Source organism: Hypanus sabinus, chromosome 14 (genome assembly GCF_030144855.1).
Source record: "Hypanus sabinus isolate sHypSab1 chromosome 14, sHypSab1.hap1, whole genome shotgun sequence".
Lineage (NCBI taxonomy): Eukaryota > Metazoa > Chordata > Chondrichthyes > Myliobatiformes > Dasyatidae > Hypanus > Hypanus sabinus.
In genome coordinates this window covers 63,346,606-63,369,722 of record NC_082719.1, presented here as the reverse complement: position 1 = coordinate 63,369,722, position 23,117 = coordinate 63,346,606, and the positions used below count along the sequence as shown (strand labels likewise).

The window sequence follows — 23,117 nt, the reverse complement described above, 5'->3', positions numbered from 1 at the left end:
ACCAGCTTCCTTACCCCTTCACTACTCAGCCTCAATAAAAAATGATAATAGGCCAGTCTTGACTATTACAAGATCACTAATTACAATTGCTGCCCGCAATTACTCTTATCTTTGCCTACCTGTGGAAAGGCAGAGGGACAATAATATCCTAGACTCTAGCAGCTGGACGTTAGAGAAGACAAGACTTAGGTAGTGCACAAAACAAGACCTGGCCCTTAAAACTCCTTTAAGGCTTCAGTGGCTGATACCGACTTGCCCTCCAATTGTTTCTAATTATTTCATGATATGTACAAACTTCTTAATAATGACCTTAGCATTAAGCCTGATAGATATTATGAATAGTGAAAACAATAGCAAAGAACTCTGCAAAGCCGAAGAGCAAAGAGACTCCCTGAAACCTAATAATTATTAACTTTTACTTTCCATCAGTCTCGAGTTTGGATCCATCTCACCATTTTCTTTTACATCATGCAGTTTAATACTCAGTGATAAAATCATATTAAACTACATCAAATGCATTATTCTTAGCAACCTCCTCAAAACATTCTATTATTACTCTGACAGGACCCTCCCCAAATCCATTTTGTTCTTGGCTGACACTGTCCTTGAAACACTTCTTCTGATAACTTACTCACCCCCATACCTAATTCACTCAACACCTGCATACCTATAATTACCTGCACTTTTCCATTCTCACATTTCAGACACTGGACAGCACATTAGCTGACGTCCAGTTCTTCACCTTTAGAAAAGAGGCTGAGAAAATGATAACCAGGAGAGCTGTGGTTTTCTTTCTTGTTTCTTTCGAAATCTAGAATTAATTTTACCATGCTTTTACAAGTTATTTACATTTTAATATATAGGAGCAGAATTAGGCCATCTGGCCCATCAAGTCTGCTCTGCCATTTCACACATGGCTGATCCAATTTTCCTCTCAGCACCAATCGCATGCCTTCTCCCCTTACTCCTTCATGCCATGACCAATCAAAAAACTATTAACCTCTGCCTTAAATATACATAAAGACTTGGCTTCCACAGCTGTCTGTGGCAGAGAATTCCACAAATTCACCACTCTCTGACTGAAGAAATTTCTCCTCATCTCCATTCTAAAAGGATGACCTCTGTTCTGAGGCTGTATCCTTTGGTCTTAGACTCTCCCACGTAGGAAGCATCCTCTGCACATCCATTCTATCAAGGCCTTTCACTATTCGATAGGCTACAATGAAGTCACCCCTCATTCTTCTGAATTCTAGTGAATACAGAGTTATTAAATTATCTTCACATGACAAGCCATTCACTCCTGGGATCATTTCTGTGAACTTCCTTTGAACCATCTCTGGTTACAGCACATCCTGTGTAAGTTAATGGACCCGAAACCTGTTCACAATACTCTAAGTGAGGTCTCACCAGTGCTTTATAAAGTCTCAACATTATATCTTTGCTTTTATATTCTCATCCTCTTGAAATGAATGCTAACATTGCACTTGCCTTCTTCACCACAAACTTGACCTGCAAATTAACCTTTAGGGAATCCTGCACAAGGACTCCCAAGTCCCTTTGTGTCTCATTTTTTTTTGTATTTTCTCTCCATTTAGAAAACAGTCAACCCTTTCATTTCTTCTACCAAAGTGCATGACCATACACTTCCTGACACTGTATTCCATGTGCCAACTCTTTTACCTATTCTCCTAATCTAAGTCCTTCTGTAGCCTCTCTACTTCCTCAAAACTATCGTCCCTCCACCTATCCTCATATTGTCTGCAAATTTTGCAACCAAGCCATCAATTCCATCATCCAAATCATTGACATATAATGTAAAAATAATTGGTCCCACACAGACGCCTGTGGAATGACATTACTCGCTGGTAGCCAACCAGAAAAGGCTCCCTTTATTCCCAGTCTTCACCTCCTGCCAATCAGCCAATGCTTTATCCATGCTAGCATTTTCCTGTAATACCATGGGCAGCTTCATTTGTGGTACCTTGTCAAAGGCCTTCTGAAAATCACAATATGAACCGGATCACAGACTTCAAGGGGACATAATCAGTGTGGTAAAATGATGGGCATATAGTAGATGAAATTTAACATAGGAAGTAATTGGGGACATGGTGCTACGGTAGTGTAGCGGTTAGCACAGCGCTATTACAGCTCAGGGCTTCGAGTTCAATTCTGATGTCATCTGTACATCCTCCTTGTGGAATACGTGGTTTTTCTCTGGGTGCTCTGGGTTTCCTCCCACAATCCAAAACTACCACTCAGTAGGTTAATCAGACATTGTACATTTCCCTGTGATTAGGCTACGGTTAAGTCGGGGGTTACTGGGTAGTGCTGTCGGAAGGGCAGGAGGAGTATATTCCACAATAATAAATAATAAAAAGTACAGCATGATATGTGTATTAGGAAGCATGAGAAACATTTTAAGGAAGTCCAAGGTCAGAGGTACTTGTGTATATATTCTTAAGGGTTACAGGGCAGTTTGCAGAAGGTCATACTTCTTTGCAGATTACAGGGCACATTGAGAAAATAATGAAAGAAAAAATCACTTAGGATTTTGGGCTTCATAAATCGAGGAATACAAAACCAAGCAATTTATCACACAGATGTATAAATTGTCTCAAATGAAATATTGTGCTCATTTTATTACCATTGTATATTTGGAATGATTTAAGAGCATTGGAGATGATGAGTGTAGAAGAGAAAAGAGAGTGCAGATGCTACAATCTGGAATAACAAGCAAGTGCTGGAAGAACTCCACAGGTTAATTAGTATTTTTGGAGGCGAAAGGTATAAATGGGTATTTTGAGTCGAGGCTCCGCATTAAAACCGTGGAGCGTGGCTGTGTTGTCGCTCTTGCAATTAAGGTTCATGGGAGACAAAAAAAAAATCGATGAAAACAATAAAGAGTCTCACTATTGGTGGGAAAAATTCAGATGGAACAAACTAATGTAACTGGCAAAAGAACAAAACACCACATTAGGATTAACACTACGTTGTTAGCTTCTGGGTGCATATACCTTCCACGAAGGAAACGTAGTCATGGGTTTTGAAAGGAGAAAATAATGCATAAATAAATGAAAGGAGGGGAAGTAGAATTTACAGAGACCTAGTTCGTACTCAATGGGCCGAATGGCCCCGACCCGTTTGTTGCCATTGTGTAACCAATACCACAAAATTTAACGCGCTCTGCTCAAATACAACATTGAAACTACTTGTAGAATCAGCCTTTCCCTAGCCAGCCGCACTCTTACCAATATTAAAAAGTTCTCTCGTATGCATTTTAATGATGTGCCCTCTGCTTCTAATACAGTACTTTGTTTTAAATTAATGTCAGACTGTGTCAGACATTGTTATTGCGCGTTCTTTTTACCAATTGACACTTGTGTTGAACTATCGGTATGAACAGCTTCAGGCCATTAATAAGCATTCTCAGATGTGCTTTTCGAACTCGATCGTAGGACGGTGACCGCGCTAATTTGCAGAAACCACATCAGTTAATCACTCCCGTCAGTTAGTAAGATGATGTTAATTCATCCCTTTACAAAACAGGTTAACACTCATTCTTCACGCCCCTTCCAAAACACTACGTAAAGTGTAATATTCTTAAAGATATCTGTCAGGTTTACCTCTAAAACCAGCGCTCTCTATAAAATAGCGATTCCCTTGAAATAACAGGCTTTCAGGCATTTAGTACTTTAATAACTTCGACTGATTTACCACACGCCCTCTCCTACTTCGAGGCTCTGAGTAATGCGTCCGGGACCGTCCGCCGCTGGGCAGAGGCGGGGTCCGCTCCGAGCGGCCGTGCTGGCCAGCGGGCGGGAAGGCTGCGTACAGCCACCGACATGAGCGGAGAAGCGCGAATTTGCAGCGGCTACTCCAACGTGAGGGAGCAGCTGGTAGCAAGTTTCAAGTGTCCGAGGACGACGGACGGCGGGGACGAGGCTTACTGCTGCGGCTTTTCCGATTTCAAGTACTGCTGCAATGAGGCTGGCAACTACTTTCCCTACCCGCACGGCTACATGTGGTCGCTGAGGTAAGTCGGGTGATTCCTTGAAGGGTCAGAGTAGAGCAGAGAAATGGAGAGGAAACTGGATCCCACATGGCAAGAAGACCCAAGAGTCTGGAGCAAAACACCAGATTAGAGGAACTGCTCTGCGGGTCAGGCCGGATCAACGTCGGCAGCCAGCGTTTCCTATGGACATCCCTTAATCTGTTCTGGGCATCTGGTGTGTTGCTTGGGACAAAGATGAGGCAAATAAGGTAAACATGGGAAAATGAACCCCAGCAATCTCACTTCAAAGTAGCAGCCAGCGCCTTGAGCAGACTGTTTGGATCCCAATTCTGATGTTTTCTGATTTACTGTATATGTAGAGTGCGGCACCTTGGGGTGGGGTGGGGGCTGGAATTTTAACCTGGCCACTGTAAATTGCCCTGGTGTTACCGAGGTTACAATCTGGAAAGACTTGATGTGAGAGTGGGAGATTTTGGTTTCAGGGAATAAGAGGAATGGGATAGTTCTGTGAGCCGACATTGACTACTGGAGGATAAACTGGTGCAGGAACCCACATGCCACATGCCATTTGCGGAGGGAAATGGACAGTGGACATGTCGGGCCGAAACCCTTTCTTCTGAGCAATGTTACCTGACCCGCTGAGTCCCTCCAGCAGTTTGTTTTATTTTTGTTGCTCCAGATTTCAGTATTTGCAGTCTCTTGTGTCTCTATTGACTCTTGAGTCTCCAATGAGGTCGAATAATCTGGTACAGTACTAGTTCGCAGGCAATGAATCATTTTGAGACCCAGGTAATTGCAGCAGACAGGTTTCAGATCCCACAGAACTGAAACGAACGAGATGTTGATGTACTTTGTAATTTAGGATTGAGTGCGGCATGGAGAAGCGAACTCCCTCTAGGGCAGTGTCGTACTCGTCAGTTTTGCACCGTGGCTTTGACCGTGTGCTGGAGCCCTGAAGCCACTTTTCTGTATCACAAGCCGAACCAGGGTAACATTTGTTGGAGTCAGGGCGGTAACTATGTGTCCTAGAGGGAGCAGCATGAGATTAAAAATTGGTGAGTTAGAGCGGTGACTGTGGTTGGTTCAGCACTGCGCAGGAAGAAACCTTCGGTTGCACGATTGCATTGCCTTTGCAAATTAAGCGATTTTCTCTGTGAAATCTTCAACTATTTTAATAGTAGATTGTCTCCCCCACCAATGTCCAAGTATGGATAATATGTTTCCTGCTTTATTAGTCAACAAAAAGACAAAGTGCTTCATGTGTTTGGTTTTTAAAAAACTGAGTTTGGGTCAAATTCAAATTCACTATTAGAGTCGTTTATCTGTGAGTGATGTGACTGAGCTTTTTACCTTATATTCCATATTTCCTTATGAAGTAGAAGGAAGCTGTTCCGCCGATTCAGTGTAACTTGGTTTATGGAGTAAATCTATTTTCCCTGTAATCTTTCCTGCCACATTCCTGTTAACTCTCCCTTAGATTCTAAAATCTGCCCACATCATGGGCACCTGTCAAGCCCCATGTGATGGGGACGTGGGAGGAAACTGAAGCACCCAGGAGAACCCACAGTAGCTGATCACAGGGAGAACATGCAACTTCCACACAGATTGAACCGGTTTTCATAATTATTATATGAAAAACCCTTTTGTTGTCTGGGTGGGAAATGACTACTGAGTATACTTCATGCACAGGTTATTTATGGCATCTTCTCCAGGAAGACAGATCAGAGTTACCTTTCCCTGAATTCTATTGTGATTTGCCTGATTCTGAAGGTATTACATGATTCCCAGTTTCAGGCCAGTCCACAAGAAGAAAATAGCTGGTTTCCTCTTGCATCTGCGACTTTTTATCTGGTGGCAATGTGCAGTGTCCAATATACAGTGCCTGCATTAGTAGTTTTTTTAAAAAGTCATTTATCCAGAATTTTTTTCTCTAACACTCAGTGCAAAATGCTTTTGTATTCTCCCATTGTCATTACCTGTATTCCATTTTTTTCCTATCTGTTGTAAGTTTAGTGAAAACAAAAGCTGTGATGTTTCTAAAACCTCAAATCAACATGAATTACTTCCATGTAAGGTATTTAAGGTAGATGAATGTGTTCTTTATGACACAACTATTTTAATTTCCAGATTTTTCAAATTATTCCATTGCTCAAACTCACTTTTAGATTTGAACTTGTGGTCTATGGATTATCAGCCCAGGTTTCTGGATTACTATGAATGATCCCTCTTATCTTATTTACAGCAGCTCAGGCCAAACATTACTCTGAGCAGGATATTTTTACATAGCCTGAAAACTGCATTGTAACTTTTTTGTAATAAGCATAGTTCTTACTGCACCACCTCCCTGGTATGTTTATATATTTGGCCACATGTGCATGAATTTCTTGCACAGAATGCATAGAAACATTAATTTTAATTGCTAAGATATTGTTATCAATTAGCACTTCGTCCATATCAGATTTCTTTCAAGCATCTTGTTTCACTCTTGTTCAGGTTCTCACCTTCTTTTGGAGTTTCAGTTAACATGCAAAATTCTTCTGGTTGCATAATTTGGTAATTCCATCTGTATGAATTCTTGGTTAAGATATCATTGTACGCAATCTAGTTCTCTTCTTCCTACTTTTTTCCACAACTGAACTTATCCTCAATTTTCACTTCTGCACAAATGGTATCGTGCTATGTAAATTATCACCAATTTTTTTATTTTTTGTTTTTGATGGGAATAGGGTAGTGCAGTATCTACAGGTTGTAAAATCTATTGTGCCTGTAATTTTGTACAAGCATTGTTCTTCAAAGCATTTAACTCTTCTTTTCTGAAATTCTTAGGATACTAATAATAATGATTATTATTTGGAAAATGTAACAAGATAAGTCAAAAACTTATAATTTTATTGAAGTAACCAGAGTCATAACAATTTGAATTTTTATGTTGTTCTAACTATTTTTTAATTAAAAATTATTAGGTTATGATTTTTTTGAAAGATTTCTGACCAAAGAAAGTCAGAATAGAGATTGTTTCACATCAAACATAATTCACAACTCACCACACAAGCAAATGATGTCAGGCAGTCAAAACAACTGAAGGTACAATAGCAAAAGTAAAATGTTTTGAATAGGTGGCGTCAGTGTTCAGCGGGCTGGTGGTTTATTAATGATGAGCTTCTGTTCTGTGTTTATTATTACAGTGTATAACCATGTTGCAACTTGAAACACTGACTATTTACGTTGAAGCTCTACAATGTTTCAACAGAAAAGTTGTGGTTTTATTATTGTGGTTATTATTTAGGAATATTGTGAATTATATTCAATATTAATTACAGGGTATTTCACAATTATATTAATATAGATTTCAAAATGTTATTAGCTTTACATAAAAGAAATTGGCAACAGAGGCTATGTGCACAGGAGCATTTCAGTTACTGTGCAGCTGTGCATCCGTGCAGCTGCAAGGGAACAGTGACTTCTACTGCAGTCAAATAACCACTGCATTACTATTGAGGTGAGACTTTGACCCCATATTGTCTCCATGGCTTAACTTGCTCTCAGTTCTGAAAATTGTCCAGTTTTGTTCCAGAAACCCTCATCCACACCTTAATCATTGCTGGACTCAATTGTTCAAATTTTCTCCTGTCTAACCTCCCAGTCTCCAAGACATATGAGACTCTTGCCTGCACCAGATTTTGCTTTCCCACACATCGCTACAGCAAAAATACATTAGATCTTTACTGCTGCAAATCAGAATTAAAATTCTTCTTTTTGACTGTTAATGCCTGCTAACTTTTAACACAGAATGTAATGAAGATATAAACCTTTTATAAAGATAAATATACTTTTAATTTACTGCCAAGAAACCAAATCCATGAATATATTAAGAAAGTAGAATTTACAGGAAGAACATGTTAAATGAGATGATATGTTTTCAGACCACTTTTCATTACAGAAGGCTCAGTGTTAATGCATATTTATAGATATCTGATTTATATATGAATAAAGAATGGAAGAGCAAAGTTAACATTATTTACATGGTATAATAAACTAAGTTGTATTTCTATTTTGAATTACTAAGTTCATTTCAGTTATCTAAACTAAACTTTTCATTAATTTCACAAACCTTTATCCTTCCCTTAGATTTAATGTGGATTTCAACAAATATATTCATCATCATCATTATGTGCCATGTCATATGATGCAGGTCTCATGGTCTTCCACCTGCCTTTCCATCTGTTGTTCTTATTCCTTTCTCCATCTCCTTTCTCCAAATTTTTCTACAGAAGTCGTTTGCTGTTGCCTTCTTCTGGGCAGTGTCTTTTCAAGGCCATTATCAATACTCTTCAGAGATTGTCTGCCTGGCATCAGCTAATACATGATATGCACCAGCTGCTCCTATGACCATTCACCACTTTCCCCTATGTCTTCACATGACCCATAAGACATAGGAGTAGAGTTAGGCCATTAGGCCCATTGAGTCTGTTCTGCCATTTAATCATGATTGATCCTTTTTTCCCATCTCCTATAAGACCTCAAGACATAGGAGTAGAAATAGGCCATTTGCCCTCTCCAGTCAGACCCTGATTGGCAGACTAAACAGGTGCTACACCTTGCCCAAGGGTAATCTGCAGGCTAGTGAAGGGAAAGAGCACCTTTGATAGAAAAATATCTTCACCCATCTGAATGTGCTAGTATACTGTAACTGTATAGATTGCCTCATTACCATTAAATTCAAATTGGCCATAAGGAATTACAGCCAATTTGTGGGGCAGGGTTTTGAATGCAATTGATATTCAGACATTGCAAGTGATCATTAAATTAAACCATGTCCAAATCAAACCAAATTAAGAGCATATCTTTTTATCTTCCTTTATTCAGTATAGGCGCAATGGTAGGATTAGGAGTTGCTGCCCTTCTTCTACTGATATTTATCTTCACTGTCTTTGTGATGTGCTGCTTATATCTCTACAATAAACCTCAACCATTAGATTCAGGCCTCAAGCTTCAAAACCTTGCCACATCTCCAAAGCAGACGGGTAAGTCTGATTCATAAATAATGAATTATTATAAATGTACCAGCTATGATTGCTCCTCTGGTCCTAAAATGATCATACACAAGAGCACTTTTTTTTAATTGCTTAGACTTAATGTAATTGCTATCCTTTCTTCTCAATTTTCTGTGAACCATCTTGATGCAAAGTGCACATAGTTCTGATAAATTTTGGCAGAAGTCACACTGGGGGGGCTAGACTACTGACACAACTTGGGTGACAGTGAGGAATAAAAAAAGGACGGCCGAACTAACAGGGCTATATTAGTGGGAAGATAGAGGATTGTTAAGATTTTAAAAGCTTACAAAAGGAAAGGTCATTAAGAGGAAAAAGATGAACTATGAAAGGAAGCTAACACATAATATCAAAGAGGATACTAAAAGCTTTTTCAAGTATATAAAGAGTAAAAGACAGGTGAGAGTAGATATAGGACCGATAGAAAATGATGCTGGAGAAATTGTAATGGGAGATAAGGAGATGGCGGATGAACTGAACAAGTATTTTGCATCAGTCTTCATTAAGGAAGACAACAGCAGTATACCAGACACTCAAGGGTGTCAGGGAAGAGAAGTGTGTGCAGTCACAATTACAACAGAGAAAGTACTCCTGGACCAGATTGAATGCACCCTCGTGTTTTGAAGGAAGTAGCTGTGCAGATTGTGGAGGCATTAGCAATGATCTTTCAAAAGTCAATAGATTCTGGAAGATGGCAAATGTCACTCCGCTATTTAAGAAGGGGGCAAGGAAGCAAAAAGGAAATTACAGACCTGTTAGCATGACATCAGTGGTTGGGAATTTGTTGGAGTTGATTGTGAAGGATGAGGTTATGGAATACCTGGAGGCATATGACAAGATAGGCCGAACTCAGCATGGTTTCCTTAAAAGAAAATCCTGCCTGACAAACCTAGTGCAATTTTTTGAGAAAATTACGAGTAGGCTAAACAAGGGAGATGCAGTGGATGTTGTGTAGTTAGATTTTCAGAAGGCCTTTGACAAGGTGCCGCACATGAGGCTGCTAAGCAAGATAGGAGCCCATGGAATTACAGGAAAGTTACATATGTGGATAGAGTGTTGTCTAATTGGCAGGAAACAGAGAGTGGGAATACAGGGATCCCATTCTGGTTGGTTACTGGTTACCAGTGGTGTTCCACAGGGGTCTGTGTCGGGGCCGCTTTTTACATTGTATATCAACCATTTGGATTATGGAATAGACAGCTTTGTGGCTAAGTTTGCTGATGATACAAAGATAGGTGGAGGGACCGGTAGTGCTGAGGAAACAGAGTCTGCAGAGAGACTTGGATAGATTGGGGGAATGGGCAAAGAAGTGGCAAATGAAATACAATGTCGGAAAGTGTATGGTCATGCACTTTGGTAGAAGAAATAAACGGGCAGACTATTATTTAAATAGGGAGAGAATTCAAAGTTCTGAGATGCAACGGGACTTGGGAGTCCTCATGCAGGATACCCTTAAGGTTAACCTCCAGGTTGAGTCAATGGTGAAGGCAGCGAATGCAATGTTGGCATTCATTTCTAGAGGAATTGAGTATAGGAGCAGGGATGTGATGTTGAGGCTCTATAAGGCACTGATAAGACCTCACTTGGAATACTGTGTGCAGTTTTGGTCTCCTTATTTAAGAAAGAATGTGTTGACGTTGGAGAGGGTTCAGAGAAGATTTACTAGAATGATTCCGGGAATGAGAGGGTTAACATATGAGGAATGATTGTCCGCTCTTGGACTGTACTCCTTGGAGTTTAGAAGAATGAGGAGGGACCTCATAGAAACATTTAGAATGTTAAAAGGCATGGACAGAGTAGAGGTGGCAAAGTTGTTTCCCATGTTTGGGGAGTATAGTACGCGATGGCATGACTTTAGGATTGAAGGGCACCCATTCAGAACAGAGATGTGAAGAAATTTTTTTAGCCAGAGGGTGGTGAATCTGTGGAATTTGTTGCCAGAGGTGGCAGTGTAGACCAAATCATTAAGGCAGGGATTGATTGGTATCTGAGTAGCCAGGGCATCAAAGGTTATGGGGAGAGGCCGGGGGAGTGGGACTAAATGGGAGAATGAATCAGCTCATGATAAAATGGCGGAGCAGACTTGATGGGCCAAATGGCTGACTTCTGCTCCTTTGTCTTATGGTCTTATATTATAGATCTCCAAGTACAGTAGTCAGGATTTAAAAGAGGAAATTTGTAGAGCAGTGGAAGATAGTTGCATGAAATATAAAGTTGTGATAGTGGATGATTTTAACTTTCCATATATTGACTGGGACTCCCATACTGTAAAAGGACTGGATAGTATAGAGTTTGTCAAATGTATTCACAAAAGTTTCCTTAATCAATATGCAGAGGCCCCTATTGGAGAGATACTGGATTTTAGAAAATGAGACAGGGCAGGTGACAGACGAGAGTGTAGATGTAGTGATATAATTCAGAATTAGAATCAGGTTTATTATCGCCTTCATGTGACGTGAAATTTGTTAACTTAGCAGCAGCAGATCAATACAATACATAATATAGAAGAAAAAAAACACAAAATAAAATAATAATAATAATAAATAAGTAAATCAATTACAGTGTATGTATATTGAATAGATTAAAAATCACGCAAAAAACAAAAAGAGTATATATTTAAAAAGTGAGGTAGTGTTCACAGGTGCAACGTCCATTTAGGAATTGGGTGGCAGAGGGCAAGAAGCTGTTCCTAAATCGCTGAGTGTGTGCCTTCAGGCTTCTGTACCTCCTTCCTGGTGGTAACAGTGAGAAAAAGGAATGCCCTGGGTGCTGGAGGTCCTTACTAATGGATGCTGCTTTTCTCAGACACTGCTCCTTGAAGATGTTCTGGGTACTTTGTAGGCTAGTACGCAAGATGGAGCTGACTAAATTTACAACCCTCTGCAGCTTCTTTCGGTCCTGTGCAGTAGCCCCTCCATACCATACAGTGATGCAGACTGTCAGAATGCTCTCCATGGTACATCTATAAATGTTTTTGAGTGTATTTGTTGACATACCAAATTTTTCAGACTCCTAATGAAATATAGCCTTCTGTCTTGCCTTCTTTATAACTGCATCATTATGTTAGTACCAGGTTAGAACCTCAGAGATCATGACACCCAGGAACTTGAAACTGCTCACTCTCTCCACTTCTGATCACTCTATGAGGATTGGTTTGTGTTCCTTCATCCATTAGTTCCTTCGTCCACTAATTCCATTAGTTTCAAGATAATTATGGAAACGGATAGGACTGGTGCTCAGGTTAAGGTTCTGAAATGAGAAGGGCCATTTCTGATGGCATCAGAAAGGATCTGGCAGTGTGGATTAGGATAAGTTTTTTCCCAGCAAAGAGATGCTTGGTACGTAGGAGGCCTTCAAAACTGAAATATTGAGGGTGAAGAATCTGTATGTTCTAGTTATAATAAAAGATAAGACTAACAGGTTTAGGGAACCCTGGTTGCCGATGGATATTGAGGTCTTGGTAAAGAAAAGGAAAGAGGCACATATCAGGTTTAAGCAGTTAGAATTAAATAAGGCATTTGAAGAGTATAAGAAGTGCAAGAGAACACTGAAAAGAGAAATCAGGAGTGCTAAAAGAGGACACGAGATTGCTCTGCCAGACAAGGTGTAGAAGAATCCTGTTGGTGCAAGAACAAAGTCACCAGAGCTTCTTTACAAAGCAGCTTCTTTATTTGACAAAACAAGGTACAGCTGGCATCATATGGAGACACTTTCGATGGCAAGGTCTGCTGGCCCAACCTGGGGCTCCATATTTTATGTGCCAAGTAATAGGGGACAAGTCTATATTTACAGTATGGACAGTGTTTTCTTTGAAACTACATACAACCTTCACACCTCCTGATTCATATCCAAACAACAGACATCCAAATGAATTTTAATCAGCATTGTCTGGACTGGGATTCACAGTTTTCAGGAACCCATTGTTCAGAGCTGCAGTCCAAATTAAATGCACAATACATTTTCAGATGTGAAGACTAGTAGCCAAAGACAATTGCTAACTTGCTAAATATATATACTTATTTCTGACTCCTGACACTATTGAAATTCTAGCATACTGTAAAGGCAGATGCAAAATAAGTATTCAATTCAATTCAATTCATTCTCCAGTTCTTTGTCCCCAATTATTACCTCTCCAGTGTCATTTTCTAGTGGTCCGATATCCACTCTCACCTCTCTTTTACTCTCTATATGTTTGAAAATACTTCCGGTATCCTCGTTTATATTATTGGCTAGTTTACCTTTGCATTTAATCTTTTCTCTCCCCATTGCATTCTAATTGCCTTCTGTTGATTTTTAAAAGCTTCCCACTAACTGTTGCTATATTGTATGTCCTCTCTTTTGCTTTTTTGCTGTCTTCCGTTGTCAGCCACGGTTGCCTCATCCTCCTTTTGGAGTACTTCTAATAAAGTTGTGGAAAATAACAGTAGAAAATGCCAGAAGCACTCATTAGGTCTGGCAGCATTTATGGAGAGGGGCAGAGCTAATATTTTAGGAAAATGGCATTTTGTCTGAGATCAGTGCCCTGCCAGCAGCAGCTTGAATATCCACACAAGACAATCCAAATATCCCTGAGCCTCTGCTCTCAGTGTTCTTCAAGCTGTCACATATTCCAGGAAAGACTGCATTGTTGGAAAGTCATTCACAAAGGTACCCAAGACGCAGATAGTAAATTCCTTCAAATGCTGTGCTGCTCTCACAATACATAGTTGAGTCACTGGTACTGTATCTGCAGATGCAAGAGCTGTCCATTGAACTGTAGCGATGTGCTACACACAGCACTGAAGTAACTACATGCAGTCGGTAAGTCGTTTTGAGACTAGTTTATTCAAACTTCGCGGAGCTGGTATTTCAATCCCGAGCGCCCGCCCTCTCCGGGTGGAAATGACATCAGAGATGCATTACCAAACTCTCTCCCCGCACGCTGGCTATTTGTGAGCCGGTTCGCCTGCACAGAAAGTGGGTCGCCACATAACCCCCCCCCCCCCCAGAACCAGCAATACACCCCCCAATGTCCTCAGTCTGGGTCGGACTCTGTTTCGGAGGTCTGCCTCTGCGCCGCGGTGCCTGAACCTCGACCGGCTGCGCCAAGTCCACATGGGCTGGTTTGAGTCAGTCCACCGTGAAAACCTCCTCTCTCCCCCCAATGTCCAGAACGTATGTGGACCCGTTGTTGTTGATCACCCTGAATGGCCCCTCGTACGGCCGCTGTACGGCGCCCGGTGTCTGCCCCTTTGTACAAACACAAACTTACAGTTTTGCAGTTCTTTGGGTACATGGGTCGGGGTCAGTCCGTGCTGTGAAGTTGGTACGGGGCCAGGTTGCCGAGCCTTTCACGTAGCCTGTCCAGGACCTGCTGCAGGTTCTTCCTTTTGCCCCCTTGGTGCTGGTATGAACTCTCCCGAGACAGCCAGGGGTGCGTCGTACACCAACTCAGCCAACGAGGCGTGCAGATCCTCTTTGGGCGCTGTACGAATTCAAAGCAGGATCCAGAGAAGCTCGTCCACCCAGTTAGGTCCTCTCAGGCGGGCCATGAGAGTCGACTTCAAGTGACGGTGGAAGTGTTCCACCAGTCCGTTCAACTGTGGGTGGTAGGCAGTTGTGTGGTGTAGCTGCGTTCCCAATAGACTGGCCACAGCCGACCACAGGCTGGAGGTGAACTGGGCACCTCTATCGGAGGTAATGTGAGCTGGTACCCCAAAGCGTGCTACCCAGGTTGCGATCAGTGCTCGGGCACAGGAATCGGCAGATGTGTCGGTGAGCGGGACCGCCTCTGGCCACCTCGTGAACCGGTCTATCACCGTTAGGAGGTACTGCGTTCCTCGGGACACTGGTAGGGGGCCCACGATATCCACATGAATGTGGTCGAACCTCTGATGGGTGGGTTCGAACTGCTGTGGCGGGGTGTTAGTGTGCCGCTGCACCTTGGCTGTTTGGCACTGCGCGCACATTCTGGCCCATTCACTGACCTGCTTGCGAAGTCCGTGCCACGCGAATTTGCTGGAGACCAGCCGGACAGTTGTCCTGGTAGATGGGTGCGCCAAACCGTGTATGGAGTCGAAAACCCGCTGCGTCCAGGCTGCCGGGACGATGGGGCGAGGTTGGTCGGTAGCCACGTCACACAGGAGGGTCCTATCACCTGGGCCTACGAGGAAGTCCTGCAGCTGCAAACCCGAGACTGCAGTCCTGCAGCTGGGCATCTCATCGTCTGTGCTGCGCCTCCACCAGTGCTGCATAGTCCACCCCCAGGGACAGGGCCTGGACAGCTGGTCTGGAGAGTGCGTCTGCCATGACGTCGTCCTTTCCCGAGACATACTGGATGTCCGTCGTGTACTCCGAGATGTGGGACAGCTGTCACTGCTGGCGAGCCGACCAGGGATCGGACACCTTCGTGAAGGCAAAGGTCAACGGTTTGTGGTCTGTGAACGCGGCGAATGGCCAGCCTTCTAAGAAGTACCTGAAATGCTGGATTGCCAGGTATAGCACGAACAGTTCCCGGTCGAAAGCACTGTATTTGAGCTCGGGTGGCCACAGGTGTTTGCTGAAAAACGCCAGGGGTTGCCAGCGACCCTTGATGAGTTGTTCCAGCACTCCACCGACTGCCGTGTTGGATGCGTCCACTGTGAGGGCGGTAGGGATGTCCATTCTGGGGTGCACCAGCATCGTGGTGTTTGCTAAGGCTTCTTTCGTTTTTATGAAAGCGGCGACGGACTCCCCGTCCCAGGTAATGACCTTGCCCTTACCCGACATCAGGGCGAACAGGGGGCACATGATTCAGGCAGCTGAAGGGAGGAAACGGTGGTAGAAGTTTACCATACCCACGAATTCCTGAAGGCCTTTGACTGTGTTGGGTCGGGGGAAATGGCGGACTGCGTCTACCTTAGCGGGCAGAGGGGTTGCCCCGTCTTTAGTAATCCTGTGGCCCAGGAAGTCGATGGTGTCGAGTCCGAACTGGCGTTTGGCTGGGTTGATTGTAAGACCGTATTCACTCAGTCGGGCTCAGAGTTGACGGAGGTGGGACAGATGCTCCTGACGACTGCTGCTGGCTATGAGGATGTCGTCCAAATAGATGAAAGTGAAGTCGAGGTCGCATCCCACCGCGTCCATTAACCGCTGAAATGTCTGTGCGGCATTCTTCAGGCCGAATGGCATGCGGAGGAACTCGAAAAGGCCGAAAGGGGTGATGAGAGCCGTTTTGGGGACGTCGTCAGGATGCATCGGGATTTGATGGTATCCCCGGACGAGGTCTACCTTGGAGAAGATCCATGCGCCGTGCAGGTTTGCTGCAAAATCCTGAATGTGCGGCACAGGGTAGCATTCCGGTGTTGTAGCCTCGTTCAGCCTGCGGTAGTTGCCGCATGGTTTCCAGCTCCCTGTTGCTTTGGGCACCACGTGCAGGGGGGAGGCCCATGGGCTGTCGGACCTCCGTACGATCCCCAATTCCTCCATCCTCTTGAACTCCTCCTTCGCTAGACGGAGCTTGTCTGGGGGAAGCCGAGCGCAGGCGTGGATGGGGTGGTCCCTGGGTCGGGATGTGGTGCTGTACCCCGTGTCTAGGCATGGCTGCCGTGAACTGCGGTGTCAGAGTCAATGGGAAATCCGCCAGGAGTCTGGTGAATTCGTTGTCCGACAGCATGATAGAGTCCAGGTGTGGGGCCGGCAACTGGGCTTCACCCAGGGAGAACGTCTGGAAAGTCTTGGCATGTACCAGTCTTTTCCCTTGCAAGTTGACCAGCAGGCTGTGAGCTCACAAGAAGTCCGCCCCCAGGAGTGGTTGAGCCACCGCGGCCAGTGTGAAGTCCCACATGAACCAGCTGGTGCCGAACTGCAGCTGTAGGTGCGGGTGCTGTAGGTCCGTATCGTGCTGCCGTTTGTGGCCCTCAGGGTGGGACCTAGCTTCCTGTTGAGGATGTCGTACCCCGTCCGGGGTAAGACGCTGATCTCCGCTCCGGTGTCGACCAAGAAGCAGCGTCCCGACTGTTTGTCCCAGACGTACAAGAGGCTGTCCTGGTGGCCAGCCGCCATTGTCATTAGCAGCAGCTGACCCTGGCCCTGGCAGGGCGGGCAACAACGGCGGGCTTTTTTGCCCCACCGCTGGTGGTAGAAACACCACTGTTCACTGGTCTCCTCACTCCTGCCTCTGTGTGCGCCCCCTGCCGGGCCTGGTCTGGTCTGCTGTTGGGCGCATGGCCTGGTAATCTGACCGACGGACGCCACGCTCTCCCTCTTGGCTTTCCACAGCACGTCTGCCTGGGCCGCCACCTTCCAGGGGTCGCTGAAATTTGCATCGGCCAGCAGCAGATGTATGTCCTCAGGCAGTTGTTCTAGGAATGCTTGCTCGAACATGAGGCAGGGCTTGTGTCCATTAGCCAGGGACAGCATCTCGTTCATCAATGCTGACGGCATTCTGTCTCCCAAACCGTCCAGGTAAAGCAGGCAGGCACCCCACTCATGCCGTGAGAGGCCAAAGGCCCTAATGAGCAGCGCCTTGAATGCTTCATATTTGCGTTCTTCCGGGGCAACTGTATGAAATCTGCAACCTGGGTGGCCGTCTCCTGGTCAAGGGCGCTCACCACGTGGTAGTAACGTGTGGAATCAGAGGATATCTGCCGAATCTGGAACTGGGCTTCTGCTTGGCTAAACCAAACACGTGGTCGCAGCGTCCAGAAAGTCGGCAGTTGTAGCAAAACTGCGTGAACAGATGAAGAGTCGGTCATCTTTGGTCCAAATCCCATTTGGACCGTCGGGGTCACCAATGTAGCGATGTGCTACACACAGCGCTGAAATAACGACATGCAGTCGGTAAGTCGTTTCGAGACTAGTTTACTCAAACTTCGCGGAGCTGGTATTTCAATCCCTAGAGCCCACCCTCTCCGGGTGGAAATGACATCAGAGGTGCATTACCAAAGTCTCTCCCCACATGCTGGCTATTTGTGAGCCGGTTCGCCTGCGCAGAAAGTGGGTCGCCACAGAACTTTGAGCCTTTAAGATCATGCCCCCAGGCTTTGGAGCCGGCACTGACTTGCCACTCCATTGTCTGATATATTCTGTTCCAGGGAAGATCTTCAATTTATTGTACTTTGTTTGCAGTGCAATGTGATATTATTTGCCTCAATCATTGAATCTTTGCAATCATTTTTCTCTGGTGTTTGTGAAGAGGTTGAAGGCATATGGTCATAACTGCTTGGTTCAGGGCCCAAGGCTATGTCACTTCAACATATCTAGGGAGGTTAAAATGTTTCATCAGGAAGAGAAAGAATGCTTATGACACTTTCACCGGAGTACCATAAGGTTTTCACAGTATGGTGGCTTGATAGTGAGTGCTGTCAAAAGGGAAACAAACTCTTCATTGATATCTGTGCTGTACTATCCTGTACACCTCAATGACCTCTCTTTCCAGAAGCGATGAGTCCCACGTTTTAAATAGAAATAAACAGAGATACCACAATTATTCACATCAACTTAAGCCTGGAATAACTTCAAGTGGATAAGATATTACATTTCTGTTGGGGACTGTACCTCATTGAGAAATTAAGTCTCTGTTGCCCATACTATGTACTTTAATGATGTTTTCTTGAATGTCATGGGTTTTCACTTTTGTTAGAAGGAGTTAAAGTGCAATAACTATGTAGCTGAGTTCCAAGGTATTCCCCACAGATAGTCACAAGCTTATGCTGTAATTTATTTCATTACTAAAACATCTTTTATCTGTCCATTTATACCTTTTTGATCAGTTTATGCTTGATGTTCATTGCTGGATGTTAGCTCAGTGGGATTGTGGCTTGGCTCTGTACTATGAAAACAGTATTGCATGGAAATCAATGTAACAATGTTTACCTGAAACATGTATGCTTTAATTCTATTGCTGATATGAAACACCCACTCCTGAAATAAATAGTGCTATATACATGCATAGTGCTAATGTTAAAATGTCTTCCTGTTAGCATTACTGTCACAAGCTCTGCAGGACATTTATGCCATTATTTTCCCTTTCAGTTCAAAAATAATCTTTAAAATATATTTTCTATTAAAATATCATATAAATCTTTAAATTGTTTTACAATATATTGAACTGTTATAATTTTTTGTGTGTGTTACCTATTTGAACTTTTTAAATTCTTTATAAAGGTTGTAAAAACAATGATTAAAGTTACAGCAACTCCAGTGTTGCACAATTACTTTCACATTAACTTTACAAAACTTGCAATCTGGCTGCAAGTTTTCCCATACAGTGCATAAATTGAGAAGCATTCATTCATGTAGACAGAGCACAGTTGTGCAAAGATGCAAGACATCTTTAAAAAATCATTCCTGAAGAAGGGTCTCAGCCCAAAATGTTGATTGTTTGTTCATTTCCGTAGATGCTGCCTGACCTGCTAAGTTCTTCCAGCATTTTGTGTGTGTCGCTCTGGATTTCCAGCATCTGCAGAATCTTTTGTGTTCTTCAAATTGAAGTCCTCCAAAGGCTGAGTGGGAGCATACATATGGAGTGGGCAGATAATTTTGCACATATGACTGTACCTCACCTCTGAAGATAATGAATGGATAGCTCTGGATGAAGAGAGCAAGTCCACTAGGATCTGCAGCACATGCTACCTGAACACAAGTTGTGGTTTGGGTCACATGCGTGAGGGTGTCTGATGCCGAAAGGCTCAAAATACCTGCTGGCCTCAGGTTACATCACTGATGATGTGTTCAGAGCATTATGAGATGTTATCTTCAAAAAAAACCTGTGATTTTACATTATAAATCTGAAATAAAAATGTGAACTTATTTGATGCATGGATTCAAAACAGCTGCATACTGTTTTGTTTTGTTCAGTGTTGTTTCACATTCTTGTACAAAAAATAATCACTGTAAACCTCACCTTTTTTTTGAAGGGGAAAAGGAAAACAAACAAAGAAGTTTGGAAACAACGCTGCATCCTTCACCATCAGAAACCCCGCCACCCATCACAAACAGAATTGGTGAAGAGGCACTGGTAGCCACAACAGTAGAAATTGCAGCAATCAAACTCTCCCAAGTTTGTTAAGTAAATTTTGCAAGTTCTGTTTTAAATTTAAATGTTAGCAGCACTTCATTGAGAAATAAATACAAAGGTCAGCATAATCTATATTCTCTATACAAAAAATGATTACTGTGACAAGTATATGAAATCTATGTAGTAGTAACAAAAATATATAATCTCTTAATGATGTTTCTTTAATGTTCTGTGACAAGCTTAAAAATAAAAAGATTTGAAGAAAATAGTATAAATCAGCACCCATGGAGTAAAAGAATGCTTAATTCATAGTGATGGAGATGTCACTGGTCAAAATCATTTATTTTTTATAAGATTTTGCTATAAATCCTCTAACATATTCCTTTAATTGTATTAGGAAATAAAATTCTGCAATAGCGTTATGCTCTAGATAGATCAAACTGAAAAATAGTTATCAACTTATTTTTTGATTTGTACAAACTAGCCACAACTGTGAAAAATTCTTAATATAAGGATGAAAAACTAAAAGGAGAAAAAATAAGAGCTGCCCTACAAATGGTACATTATGTATCAGCATAACGCTCTACTCCTTCTCCCTCCTTGCTCATTCTATCTCCTCTTAAATATATCGCTGCCGTTAATCAACTTTTCCCTGTAGTAACATGTTCTGTATTGCTAATTTGGTTAAAGAGTTCTTCTGATTTACCTATTGGATTTCAAGATGATTATCTTAAATATACTATATGACCTCTACTTGTGTTATTCCTCATTCTCACATATCCAGTTTCAAACCTTTCATAATATAAAAGACCTCTCTTTGGTCATCTCCTAGCTGCCTTTTTTCACGAGCACAAAGATCCTGTGAATTCATTTTTTTCTCCAAAATGTACTTCATTCCCGATACAGTTTTTCCAGTGAATATTTCCAGTATCAGTGCAAAATGCAAGTGATTCTGCAGATACTGGAAATCCAGAGCAACACACTCAAAAGTGCTGGAGGAACTCAGCAGGTCAGGCAGCACTTAATGGAAGCAAATGAACAGTCCACCTTTTTGGGCTGTGACCATTCACCAGCTGACTATTAATTTCCCTCCATAAATGCTGGCTGATCAGCAGAATTCCTCCAGCACTTTGTGTGTGTTGCACAGTGAGAAATTTGAGAGGCTTTTATAGAGTGCACAGTTCCTTAGTGTTCATTGGTGGCAGGAGCTTAGACTCTGTCTCATCCCCCCAAGAATCCTTTGTGCTTGCTGTATGGAGCATCAATTCCCCCCTCCAAGTTTTTCTGCACAATAGAATGAACCAATCAGAAACATTTATTTACAGTCAACTTTCACTGGACAACCAATAAATTTCAGACAGACTGAAATTTGTCTTTCAGCAAGTTAATGACCTTGTCGATGCTTACCTCATTCCTGTGCATTCCTGGGACAACCATAGTTAGTCCTGTGTTATGTAGCTGCTCAGGCAAACATTAATAAAGGCTTTTATTATCCTAGCAGTAAACAAGGATGGGGACAATCATTTCATCCACTTGGATTGGACTTGCACTGCACAGTGATACCATCAACTCAATGTGGGACAAGAGGACAAACACATATATAATAGATATGCTTTCCAAAATAGGCTTTGGGGAGGGAATCTGAAAATCGAATACATCTGATCTACACTTATCAGTTGATACAGTCCAAATTAAGGGATAGGAAACTAAGTTTCCTCATCAAAGCTGAGTGAAGCAATGCTGCCTTCTCCCTTCTGACTTGTTTGTATGATGTATAGGGTCATTTACTGAATCTGTCAGATGACCTTCTCTTCATCATGATCTTCACTGATGATTACATGAGCATTCCACTTCACAATTGTTGAGGAAATGAAGCTGTCTGTGATGGTGTGTAGCTTTCCTCAGCAACCTTTGGACAAGAGTTGTTAATTAACAAGTAACATTCTCACAGTAGGAGTGTAGGCCATGATACCTCCAACAAGAAAACACCCAACCATCTATCATTGCCTTACTGTTGCTATGTTCCCTGTCATCAACAACCCAATGCTCATACTGTGGCTACAAGAGCACGTCAGAGGCTAGGTCTAGCAAGTAATTCTCTTTCTGACACCTTAAAGTCTTTCCAGCATCGACAAGGCACAATCATGATGAAAGCTTCACCACTTGCCCCAATTACTATACCAGCTGCAACATTCAAGAAACCCGATAGCATGCAGGACAAACCAGTTTGCTTAATCAGTACTTTGTCTACTACCCTAAATATTAATTCCTTCTGTCAAAGTGGGTAAAATAATTGAAGTGCTACTATTTTCAAAATGCTCTACAGAAACTAATATTCTATTTTCTGAAAGATCCTTCCAAAGGGAGTGGAAGTAATACTAGAAGGATGAGAAATTGATTTTCATACCATAAGGTTGGAGGCTATCCAAACAGAATATAAGGTTTTGTTCCTCTAACCTAAGTGTGGCCCAACAGTGGAGGAGGGCATGGATGGATATATCGGAATGGGAATGCAAAGTGGAATTTAAATGGATGGCCACTGGGAGATCCCACTTGTTCTGGCAGAGGGAGTGTAGATGATCGGCGAAGTGGTCTCCCAACCTACGTCGGGTCCTTTCGACATACAAGAGGCCACACCGGATCACGGAACACAGTAAGTGAACCTAACAGACTCACAAGGTGAAGTGTCGCCTCACCTGGAAGGACTGTTTGAAGCCCTGAATGGGAGTGAGGGAGGAGGTGTAGGGGCAGGTGAAGCACTTGTTCTGCTTGCAAGGGTAAGTGCCTGTAGGGAGATAGTGGGGAGGGATGAACGGTCAAGGGAATCGTGTAGGAAGCGATCCCTGCGGACAGCGGAAAGTGGGGGGGAGGGAAAGATAATAGACAATAGACAGTAGGTGCAGGAGTAGGCCATTTGGCCCTTCTAGCCAGCACTGCCATTCACTGTGATCATGGCTGATCATACACAATCAGTACCCCGTTCCTGCCCCTCCCCATATCCCTTGACCCCGCTATCTATAAGAGCTCTATCTAACTCTCTCTTGAATGCATCCAGAGACTTGGCCTCCACTGC

The 23,117-nt window shown here is 42.9% G+C and overlaps 1 protein-coding gene across 3 annotated transcripts; it reads left to right on the top strand.

The window, feature by feature from the left end:
* Positions 1-3,761: 3,761 nt before the first annotated feature.
* On the top strand, positions 3,762-21,386 carry LOC132404421 (protein shisa-like-2B). Of its 3 annotated transcripts, none has more exons than XM_059988550.1 (3): positions 3,762-4,033; positions 8,879-9,036; positions 19,944-21,386. In XM_059988550.1, exons 1-3 carry the CDS (start codon positions 3,843-3,845, stop codon positions 20,093-20,095), a joined length of 501 nt encoding a protein of 166 aa, XP_059844533.1. In that variant the 5' UTR covers positions 3,762-3,842; the 3' UTR covers positions 20,096-21,386. The 3 variants fall into 3 exon arrangements, with proteins under 3 accessions (XP_059844533.1, XP_059844535.1, XP_059844534.1); XM_059988552.1 differs by lacking the exon at positions 19,944-21,386 and adding an exon at positions 19,425-19,924; XM_059988551.1 differs by lacking the exon at positions 19,944-21,386 and adding an exon at positions 13,799-13,954.
* Positions 21,387-23,117: the final 1,731 nt, after the last annotated feature.